Here is a 12,385-nt window from a genome sequence, read left to right on the forward strand (position 1 = left end):
GTTTTAGAATCCTAAGGGGGTTAAAAGTTTAAAAGTTAAAAAAAAAAAATATTAAAGTTAAATCGTACCTTTCCCAATTTTACATATAAAAAATAATAATAATTAACAAAATAAACGTATTATGTATTGCCATGTCCAAAAATGTCTGAACTATTAAAATGTTAAAAATTTTTACTGCGCAGTAAACGTCGTAATGTAAAAAAATGAAAAACGCACAATTCTCAATTTTTAGTCACCTTGTTCTCCCCAAAAAAAGTGATCAAAAAGTTGTACATACCACAAAAATGGTACCAATAAAAACTACAGGTCCACAAAAACCAAGCCCTCATACAGCTCTGTTGACCAAAATATAAAAAAGTTTTGGCTGTCAGAATATGGTGATGCAAAGAAAAAAAAATTTTCCAAAGGTTTTTATTTTTTAAAAGTAGTAAAAACAAAATAAAAACTATTAAAGTCTGGAATCGCCATAATCGCATTAGGCTGCAGAATAAGAACTTCGTCATCTTTATCACACAGTGAGCACCGTGATATTAAAACCCCAAAAACCTTGGTGGATTTTTTATTTTTTTTATTTTACCCGTTTTCCAATATAAGTCATGGTAAATTAAATGGTGTCATTAAAAAAGGCATCTTGCCCTGCAAAAAATAAGCCCTCATATGGCTAAGTGAACGGAAAAAAACATATGGAACATGGGGAGGAAAAATGAAAATAGGCCCGGTCTTTTAAGGGTTAAAGACCCTACCACTGACATATATAGTCATATGGCAGTAGACAAGTAGAATTGAGCTATATAAATACCCATTTGGTTTACAATTTCAATGAATAAAGCAAATGATGCAGAAAACCACAAATAAGGGTTCAACAGTAATGTAGGAAACGAATATACATCCTTAGATATACCGACAAACTTAAAGAGGACCTTTCATTGGTTTGTAGTAAGTGAGATAAATATCTGTACCTGCAGGGTACCCCCCGCTGATGCTGCCACCTTGCCTGTTTTGTTAAAATGGCGCTCCTACACCGCGCTGTGCAAATACTGAGCATCGTAGCAATGGGGAGGAGACGCAGTCTTTCTCCGTGGGAATCTCCTTCTCGCCTGGCTGTAGCGCTGTCCAATTGCAGCGCAGAGCGTCACAGCCAGGGAGGTTTTTTTCTCCAATGCTCAGTATTAGCATACTGAGCGCAAAATTTGCGGGGGCCCATAACTGTGCACAGGAGCACTATTTTAAAAAAAAACAGGCAGGGTGGCAGCATCAGCGGGGGGTATCCCACAGGTACAGATATTTATCTCACTTACTACAAACCATTGAAAGGTCCTCTTTAAGTAAGATGAGAAGAAATATAAGATACTATATATATAAGGGGAGAACCCATCCATGGCACTGTAGTGGGACAACATTGTGCCAGGGAGAGAGTAGAGGTTGTATGATGAAGCAGGGCCTCCTCTGGGTCTACAGGAATATAAATATGAAAGATGATGCAGGCAGGCGAACCTTGCACATGTATCCTGAATGGTAAAATGCAGGTTTAGGGGCACCCGCCAAAGCAGTGTGTTGTGTAGCAAGAGACATTGTGAGCATGCAGAAGGGGCCATATACTGTACCAGTGCATGAAGACTTCATATGGACAGCAGTTTTCACTGTTGTAGTGTTTTTGGAGCATGAGAAAATCGCATTTAATGCTTTGTCCCAAGCCATTCTGTCTTGCGCACTGGAGAGATGAAACCTCAAGAGAGTGGGGTCATTTGACAGATGTTTGAAACAAGTGAACTTGAAGTAATGGGTCATAGTTCAGGGAAGGGTGGATACCCAGTCTACTCCATTGTGGTGAACATAATGTCAGAGCAACAAGTATCTCTCACAGCACTGAGCAGCATACAGAGGACCGCTAGCAATGAACAATGGTGGTGAACCCTAGCAAACTGAATACTAGAAATTTTTGAAAAGTCTTTTTTCATTGCTGATGCAAATAAAGGGGCTGCCTGTCCAGTAAATAAAAATAAAAAAAGGCCCAGAATGCTTTGAAAATGTAAAGAAAAGAAAACAATACTTTCATATCCCCTGCTGTTTCCATTCCAACGTATCCTAGGTTCTGGCCAGTCTCAGTAGAGAGCTTACATTTGCATGTCCAGGAGGACCAGAAAGTATTGTGACTGGTGATGGACCCAGGAACAGTCAAAAAAAACTGCTAAGGACTAGGAAGTAGAGAGACTAGCTTTGGGAGACTTCGATACAGGAGTGGTGGGGATTAATTATTTTTAAAGCATTTTGACTTTTTTTTAAAATATTTTGCTTGATGGACAACCACTTTAAAGGGGATCAGTCAGAAATGTATTTCAGAAATAAGCATTCCAAACTTTTCAAACCACACATTAAAAACCAAGCAAGTAGGTAACATGCCAGTTTCAAAGACCTCCTTGGTGTCTCTGACTGGAACTTTGAAAAGAGCTTTCTCCTAAGGTTAAACTTAATGACTGATAATAGAATGCACCCGTAACCAGAACTTGGTGGAAAAACGTATGGTGTAAACGTAAAATAGTGTACTTTTAAATCTAGGAAGTTCTGAGATTGGGACAACCTCCACAAAATACTCCAGAGGTCCAATATTCATTCATATGATGTATAGAGCCTAGAATCCTATATAAACAACTTCTTAGTTTTTCACCATCTGCACTGAATTTTTTGTGATCCTGGCATGAATTAATCATTGATATGAATTTGATGAGATCAGTTATCATGCTGTTAAATTATTATATTCTGCATGTTCATTTAGCTGAGGCTGCTGAACAACTGGGGAAAAACACCAAACTTGTTGAGCGTCTGGTGGAGTGGTGTGAAGCCAAAGACCATGCTGGAGTTATGGGAGAATCAAACAGGCTGCTCTCTGCTCTTGTACGCCACAGCAAATCAAAGGTTAGTTAAAGTATGAAACTGTATAATGATGTAAAAAGCATAAGGGCACTCCCACTTTTGTAAAAAAAAAAAAAAAGCCATCATATTCTTGTGTTCTTGCAAGGTTTTTTTTTAAACTTTTTTTCCCTATTGAGAAGTATATGATAAAATGCCACACGCATAGCATGCTATATGGAAAAAAAATGCCAGGAGGGTGAAAAAACACCAGGAAACTTAGAGGGATTCTCTGGAAATAATTTAAAATGCAACCTGTCCTTGAATGTGAACAGAACCGGTTGCCTCCATCTGCCTAGCTGCCTAGGGAGTTTAAGGGGCAGGGCCTCACTAGGCTCCAGCACCTACATCTACTGCACATTGGTGAGCATTTCTGTCAGGCTGCTCAGCTATGATGGCATATCATAGGCAGGATCACATCATTACCATCTGTTGTAGAGCAGTGCTTGCAGCCATTTGAAATAATTTTTGGAGAATCCCTTTAAAACACTACTACAAAAAACACTGTGGGATTCCTCCTTTCATTTTCCAAAGGAGCTCTGAAATGAAAGGTGGAATCCGATTGGTTTCTGTGGGCAACTAAGCCGGTTTTCCTTTACACCAGTTTTGATCAATTTCTCCCAGTGTGTGTAGGTTGGTTTTTGCTTTAAAAAGAATACAAAGAAAGTAGCATTTTTGAAAAAAAAGCCTGTATGTTCAACCCTCGAAGAAACTTTTCTGTACTTTGCTTTTTATCTAAATTAAAAGCACACTGTTGGAGTGGAGCAGAGAAGCTCAGCGTTTTGTACTTTATGAAGAACACTCATCTTTGATGGTGTGGACCACATTCGGTTCAGCATAAAGGAGAGACATTTCAAATGTGAGGAAACAAGAACTAGTGAATTTGCAAATAAACATTTCAGTGTACGCTTACACTAGTGTTATACCATCCACAATGGTCACTGGTTAGTAGTTAGGCTAGTTTCACACTAGCGCTTGTAGATCCAGCAGGCTGTTCTGGCAGGGAACAGCCTGCCAGATCTCTCTGTATCTGGCATTGCTTGAAGTTACAGGGATGCCATCCAACTCCATTAACTATAACTGGGTCTGGCACAGATCCATCGGCAATCCGGACAAATACCACTGTGCGCTGCATGGCTCCCCATTATAGGTAATGAGGCCAGACAGCATTGCTTTAGCTTCTGGCAATGCCAGATACAGAGAGATCCTGCAACCTGTTCCCTGCCGGATCTACAAGCTCTAGTGTGAAACTAGCCTAAGGATGTACCTGCAATATTGGTCATAACTCCTAAGATGAGACACCAGCTGGAGTTTGCAAGCCACCTGAAGCCCCTGAGCCACTAGTTGGGAATCGGTGCAGTTGAGATGCCCAACGTGCCTTGTTGTTGAGGTAGTGTTTTTTGTTTTTTTTCTGGTATCAAGCTCGGACTATTGGAGGCTCCAATATGAAATAAAAACTATAGTCCGATTCAGATCAGAGCTCTCATGATTGGACTGATCTCTAATAAAGCTTGTACTTGTAGGGCGTCTGCACACGTGGGAGATTTTGTTTCAGAAATTTTCTACGATTGAAAATCATTTCACTCATCTCAGTGGGGTTATTTTGGTAGCAGGCACATGGATTTCTAGAAGCCTCATTCAGGAGAATGGAAGTGATGGTCAGTCACATAAAATTTCTGCAACAAAATCTGCAGCATGAGAGGGAACCCTTGGGCACCTTTCACACGGGCGAGTATTCCGCGCGGATGCGATGCGTGAGTTGAACGCATTGCACCCGCACTGAATCCCGACCTATTCATTTCTATGGGGCTGTTCACATGAGCGGTGATTTTCACGCATCACTTGTGCGTTGCGTGAAAATCGCAGCATGCTCTATTTTGTGCATTTTTCACGTAACGCAGGCCCCATAGAAATAAATGGGGTTGCGTGAAAATCGCAAGCAAGTGCGGATGCGGTGCGATTTTCACGCACGGTTGCTAGGAGACGATCGGGATGGAGACCTGATCATTATTATTTTCCCTTATAACATGGTGAATACAGAATGCATAGTAAAACAGCGCTGGAGGGGTTAAAATAACTAAAAAATAATTTAACTCACCTTAGTCCACTTGATCGCGCAGCCGGCATCGCTTCTGTCTTCTTTCTTTGCTGTGTGCAGGAACAGGACCTGTGGTGACGTCACTCTGGTCATCACATGATCTTTTACCATGGTGATGGATCATGTGATGACCGGAGTGACGTCACCACAGGTCCTGTTCCTGCACACAGCAAAGAAAGAAGACAGAAGAGATGCCGGCTGCGCGATCAAGTGGACTAAGGTGAGTTAAATTTTTATTTTATTTTTTTTTAACCCCTCCAGCGCTTTTACTATGCATTCTGTATTCAGAATGCTATTATTTTGCATTATAACCATGTTATAAGGGAAAATAATACAATCTACAGAACACCGATCCCAAGCCCGAACTTCTGTGGAGAAGTTCGGGTTTGGGTACCAAACATGCGCGATTTATCTCACGCGAGTGCAAAACGCATTACAATGTTTTGCACTCGCGCGAAAAAATCATGCATGTTCCCGCAACGTACCCGCACCTTTTCCCACAACGCCCGTCTGAAAGAGGCCTTAAAGTAGAAGATTGTTGGGCTTGTTAACCATCCATCATCTAATGAAAGAAACTTAATGTAAACTTAGGTCTCTTCTGCCTTTTTGTTGGTTCTGTATGGTGGACATTTTTTTTTAACGGACTAGCACTGACGCCATATTGGTTACTTCATTTGAATTTGCTTCTGAGCAACTGACAACACGACATTCTGAGAAAGCGACAGCTGATTCTCATTTGCCAAGAAGCTTATTCAAGATTGACAACCATTATTAGATCCCACCAGAATAGCTTAGTCTGTCCCCGTTAATTATCTCATTCTTTCCAAGGGTGCTAATCAGCGATGACACGATGCATATCTAGTATAGCTGTGAGTTTACACCTCAACTGAACAGTTACCATTTTCTAGAAAGAACCATGGTGGACCCTTGTTAATAAGAGCATATCACTGGTGTCCTTTCCATATTCCATAAATATGTCTTCCTGGACATCTGGGGTGTATTCCTAGTTTCTTCCCCTTCTGAAAGAGTGCACCAGTGGCAGCAGTTCTGGAGTCCATGGCATTTAGTCACTCCTGTGCTCGACAATATTTAAAATATGCACGTGAATGCCTTTACTTTTTTGCTGTGCAACACTTCTGACAGATGTACCCTTAGATACAACTTTTGTATTAGTTTGTATTTGACCATTGGAGACTTTTTCAAAAGGAGAACAATTTCATGCAAATATGCTTTCTTTCATTGCTTGATTTCTCTTTGCCATAGGATGTAATTAGAACCATTGTCGAAAGTGGTGGCATAAAGCACTTAGTCACCATGGCAACCAGCGAACATGTTATAATGCAGAACGAAGCACTTGTTGCCCTGGGATTAATAGCAGCATTAGAATTACGTGAGTATTTCAAAGGATATATTCCTTCCTGTTATTAACGCACTGGTGCTGTGCTTGATTTGGTTGGAATTATATCCACAGATCCCTTCCTGTTTCTGTGATTTAAAAGGTGCAGAGGTTAAGCTTATGGAAAGAGACACAAAATGCATACATAAAAATATATATATATGTGTGTGTGTGTGTGTGTGTGTGTATATATATATATATATATATATATATATACACTTGTATCCTCATACAGTTTATTGTATATTGTCATGTAGAGTATAGAAGAAGAGCTGCTCTTCTGCTTTGTCAAGGTTATTAGAAGCGTTCAATGTTATTGTTACCATCATTTTCTGTCTGTTCTAGAAACTGCAGAATGTGAGCTAGAAAGTGCCAAGCTAGTCCAGGTTCTGCATAGACTATTATCAGATGAAAGAAGTGCTCCAGAGATAAAGTACAATTCTATGGTTCTGATCTGTGCTGTTATGGGCTCAGGTAAGTAACTTCCAGGGCGTTATAGCGCATAATCTACATAAGGGTGGGTTCACACTAGCGTTAGGGATTCCGTTATGTTATAAAGGAAAATAACGGAATGCCCAGACACAATGCAAAACGGAAGCCTTTAAAAGGCGTACCGTTTGCTTTCCGTCCTAATAGAAGTCTATGGGAAAGCATAACGGATCCGTCTGTGAACAGGACTTTGTTTTCCGTCTTGCATAACAGGACCCAGACGGATCCGTTTTGATTCCCATAGACTTCTATTAGGACGGAAAGCAAATGGAATGCCTTTTTAAAGGCTTCCGTTTTTCATTCCGTCATAATACAAATCTATGGCCAGAAGAACGGATCCGTCCTTCCGTCTTATGGATTCCGTTATAACCATGTTATAACGGAAAGCCATAATGGAATCCCTAACGCTAGTGTGAACCCACCCTAAGGAATGTGATATGTACAGATATTTGATACAACTTTAAAGGGAACCTGTCATAGATTAAGGCCCCCAAACCAGCACCAACTTGTTATCTAGGATGGTGAAAGTTTCACAAAGATGCTCATCTTTATTCTGGGAGACTCACAGAATGCTCTACATTCAAATGACTTGTAAGGCCTCGCTCACATCTCCGTTTTAAGATCTGGCAGACTGTTCTGGCACAGAGCAGCCTGCCGAATCTTACAGATCTGGTGTTGCCAGATCCTCTACTTCATTGCCGGATCCCCATTGACTAAAGTGAGGTCCAGAGGTGATCTGGCCAATTTCCGACTTAGGCCTTTTTCACACGAACGTGACGAATTAGGTCCGGATGCGTTCAGTGAAACTCGCACCATTTTGCAAGCAAGTTCAGTTTTTCAGTTTTTTTCCGCGCTGGTGCAATGCATTTTGATCCGTTTTTCACGCGCTTGATAAAAAACCTGAAGGTTTACAAACAACATCTCTTAGCAACCATCAGTGAAAAACGCATCGCACCCGCACTTGCTTCTATGGAGCCAGGGCTGCGTGAAAAACGCAGAATATAGAACATGCTGCCTTTTTTACGCAGCGCAGAAGTGATGCGTGAAAAAAATGCAGGGTCAGGATTCAGTGCGCATGCTATGCGTTCATGTCACGCATTGCACCCGCGTGGAAAACTCGCTCGTGTGAAAGTGGCCTTAAACGCCATTTTTTTTCAAATAAAAACCTTTGCGTGCAATATTTGAGAAAGGTGGAAGGTTGAATCTTGGCACCCTTGGTGGTCAGCTGTCTGGAGGGGTCTCAGCAAGGCTGTTCTGTTTTTTTTAGTTTACTACAGCTTTGTCCCATTGAAGTGAAAGGGAGCTTTGCCTAGTAAGGAGTGGAAGGGATGCGGCATAGGCCTAGGTTCTGTGGAAGTCTGGCCTTCAGTTTTAAAGAGTAGGATGACACCTTTAATAATCCACTTAATGCTTGTAAATATATAACTGTATACTGTACAGATTCATGAAAGTCATCTGGTGGAAATTTTAAGGAATTGTCCTGAATACTTCTGGAAAATTTTAAATATTTCTTGTTGCCGTTCCACAGAGCCCCTGCATAAGGAAGTTCAAAGCCTGGCATTCCTGGACGTTGTGTCAAAATTACGAAGCCATGAGAACAAAACTGTAGCCCAGCAGGCCTCGCTAACAGAGCAGAAACTGACTGTACAGAGCTGAGACCGATCGGCACACCTTGTCCATCCTGCTGACTCCATTGTCTCCTGTGCTCTGCCCCGGTCATATCCCCGCCAATCGTATCACTTGTGCATGTGTGTTATGTTGCCACAGAAACAGATGAACTGCTGTAGGTACAATCTTAGGCACAAAAAGGTGAAAACTAAGCCAGTCTCTTTTTATTACTGTCTCCCTTGTAAACTTGTTGCTTACTTCCAAGGGAAATGCGTGCATGTTGTAGTCCTCTAATGTAAAAGTGATACTCACTAACCCCTAAAACAACCGTAAACTGCATAATAGAGTATTACTAGAGTCTGGACAATACAGGAAACAGCCAGTTCTTTTTGGAATCAGATTATCATACGTAGTCACAACAGCTCCATTTTTGGTGCATTGGTTGCAGGCTAGGAAGGAAATGTATTACCACTCTTTCACTAGTCTTGCCTGTTGCTGTCAAACTTGTGGTACAATGCCCAGAGTCAACTAATAAAAATATAAATGCCCTCTTATTTTGTGTTTCATCACTTCCTTTTTTATGAGAGCCACATTTTGGAGGGAGATTCACTGCGTCCTAGGTTCAAATCTGACCTGGGGACACATCTCATTGTTCTGTTATTTGATTGATTTATATAGCGCTTTTATATTCCACTGCGCAGCACAGAGATTATCACATCAGTCCCTTTTTTATTTATTGGGGTTCCCAATCTATATGTTTTTGAACTGGTGGAAGAAACCCATGCAAACACACAGACAAGATACACCTCCATGCAGATTTTGCCCTTGGTGAGATTTGAACACAGGACCCCAGAGTTGCAAGGCAGCAGTGCTGACTACTGAGCCACCATAGTGCACGTGTTTGCATTTTCTCGGGGTGCTGTTGTTTCCTCCCACAATCCAAAAACATTCTGATAGGTTAATTAGCCTTCTATAAAATTGTCCATAGTGAATGTCCGACACAGGGAAAATTAGATTGTGAGCCCCATTGGGGACATGGACTGATATTAATGGGGACAGTCTCTGTATAGCACTGCAAAGTATGTTGGCACCATATAAGGGAAAAATGCTTCAGGTTTTTTCAATGTATTATGCTTTTATTTATATGTTACCAATATATTTTAGAGTGCTGTGTAAGGCACACATTCATTCATTCATTTTAGTAATTATGGATGTAATGAGATGAGAATCAGACATCATATAGTACATGACAATCTCTTTCTAACAAAACTAGAACCAGCCCTGTACCTCACATGGATCCAGAGATCTCCACATTCATTGATCCAGTTGCTCTACTAGATTCTCTTCTCTGGCAGTTCAAGGAGCGTGTCCTTTCTCACAATGTGTGTCGTTTCTGCTGTAGTGCTCTCCCTCTAACAATAGATATGGTTGGTGGCAGGTGAAGGATGGAACAGAGCATGTGCGTCCACCCCAGTAGATGGTTTTGCAAATGTCTATACAAGGGGGGTGCTATTCTAATGAGGTAAAGAGAATATCTTGCAACTGAAACATTTTTGTAACACAAAGTAAATTGCTAAAATAAGTTTTTTATGCTAAATAATTTTAAAATCCCATTTAATGGTGGCACAACCCCTTTAAAGAGGTTTTCTGGAATTAGAAAAAAAGGATTCAGCTACTCCATTTGCAGGCCATGGTCAGTTTTATAGGAAATCGGTTATACGGTAATGTTAGTGCTTACCACGCTGCTCTCTGAACGACCATGTACTTTTTTACCTACTTTATAGAAATATTGTGGGCACCACTATTTACATGTAGGTTAAGTGATAGGGGTACACTACTTTCCTCTTTAATAATCTAAAGAATAAGGCTCTATTTACATCTGCGTCGTGGTTGCTGTTCATAAGGAAACCACAAAGCAGGGTTGTATCAGTCATACAATTAACGCCAAGGTGTCCATTTTTTCCTGAAAAACTAGTGCTGCATGCGGCTGTGAAATGTGGACTGTGTGACAGAGGAGCTTCTGACAGAAGTGAACCAAGAATTATCCTTATTATCGATATAACCTCCAAAAGATTGTACGAGAAATTATAATTGTATAAGAAGCTTGGACAGTTATAAGGTTGATGTGGTTTAGGACTAAATATTTATTTATAAAAGAAAATAAATGCTGCCATTAATTTTCCGCTCTGAAATAAACGGGTCAAGGTCGCCCACTATGATTAAAGATCGCTAGCTTTTTAGTGTCAGTCTATGGCTACATGAGTGATTTAACTGCAGCAATATTCGGCTCTCTGCTGTGATGACCCAAACTATGGTGGACCATTTTATCAATCTGACAGCTTCCAATGCTGCTGGATGAATGAGGTAGCTCACCATTTTTCAGTTATCTGCAGGCACAGTATATACATACATATAGCCCTGCTTTAGTAAGAGTATTCAGTGATGGACGTATCAGAAAAGGATATTCTTTTTAAACGCAGTGTTTTTAGTATTTTGTTGCTTTTTCTAAATACTCCTTTTTTTAACATTTTGCTCTACATGGGAATAACCTATAACGAAAAAGGCAATTTCTCAATCCCTAAACATTGTGGAAAAGAGTACTGTATATCACACAGTAAGCAAGCAAAAACCCCACACCCAAGTCACTGTCATATAACAGTAACAGTACAGGCATCATACCACCAGCGTTCTGAAGAGTACCAAGCCATGTGTTTAAAACAATCATGAACAGAAGTACGAACTGCCACTGATCTGCTTCTAAAAAGTCTTACCCAAAAAAGAAACGCTTTGTCTGGTTCCCTTTTTGTAAAGTGGTGATAAGCCAATACATAGGCAAAGGTATTCTACCTTAGAAATGACTAGAGCTAAAGGTGCAGGGATGGGACTAGCCTAGTGCTGTTACGGTTGTCAAAATGTGTTTTGTCAACATCATTAACCTGATAAATAACTGTTTTTGGTAGAAGTGATAACTCTACGTATCAAATAATTTACTTGTAAGTGTAGTAGAGTAATACAAAAAAACTCTGTCCCAACAATTATGACATGCATTCTGAGTAACTGAATCATTAATGGAAAGGGATGTGCTCAAAATAATAGCAGTGAGGAGTTAAATTGGTGAAGTCCTTCATTCTGTGGAATAGCAGGTGTTAATTTTGGCCCTTATGGTAGGAGGGTGACAAATGTTGAACATGTTGATTATAGTGCATTTTCTTCTGAAATACTGGGGAAAATTGGGTTATTCCAGACATTCTTCTGATGAACAAATAGTGATGAGCAGAGCAGAGCGAGCTTCATATGCTACATACGAAGTCGCTTCATTCAAAACTTCGGATTAATACTGTACGGAGATTCTTCTCAAAGGACTTCGTTGAATAACTTCAGTGGTTGATATTTTCATGTGGAAAACCACTTTAAAACGTGGAACCAAACTCTGCTTCTTTTCCAACTCAGAACTGAAGCTGAGTTCAGTTTCCAATCAACTACCGAAGTTATTTAACAAAGTCTCGCATGACTTGGCGAATAACTGAGTTCGGCTCAACGGAGCCCATACATTCTAATATTGTACGGCGATGAATCTCCGTAATATTACTCCGAAGTTTTGAAAGAAGCGACTTCAGTCGGAGCATCCGAAGCTCGCTTCACTCACCACTAAGAACATACTTTGGTTAAAAAGCTGATTGAAGAGGGAAAAACATACAGACAAGTGCAGCAAATTAGAAGTGCCATAGCAAAGGGTCTGAATACTTACATACAGGTGAAATTTATGTTTTTCCTAAATTTACAAACCTTTCTAAAATTCTGTTTTCTTTTTCCCATTATGGTTAGGGATGAGCGAATCAACTTCGGATGAAACATAATAATAACTTTTAGAAATTAATTTCTCTTGT

General features: G+C 40.3%; 1 protein-coding gene across 2 annotated transcripts in view; it reads left to right on the top strand.

Annotated features, from left to right (window-relative positions):
- RAP1GDS1 (Rap1 GTPase-GDP dissociation stimulator 1) overlaps positions 1-10,597 on the top strand; it is a 143,736-nt gene extending 133,139 nt beyond the window's left edge. For both annotated transcript variants that reach the window (XM_040418178.1, XM_040418179.1), the window contains 4 exons: positions 2,774-2,913; positions 6,269-6,395; positions 6,747-6,875; positions 8,419-10,597. In XM_040418178.1, coding sequence (XP_040274112.1) covers positions 2,774-2,913; positions 6,269-6,395; positions 6,747-6,875; positions 8,419-8,546 — 524 coding nt within the window. In that variant the 3' untranslated portion in view covers positions 8,547-10,597. The remainder of the gene's footprint in view (positions 1-2,773; positions 2,914-6,268; positions 6,396-6,746; positions 6,876-8,418) is intronic.
- Positions 10,598-12,385: the final 1,788 nt, after the last annotated feature.

This window comes from Bufo bufo, chromosome 2 (assembly GCF_905171765.1).
Source record: "Bufo bufo chromosome 2, aBufBuf1.1, whole genome shotgun sequence".
Classification (NCBI taxonomy): domain Eukaryota; kingdom Metazoa; phylum Chordata; class Amphibia; order Anura; family Bufonidae; genus Bufo; species Bufo bufo.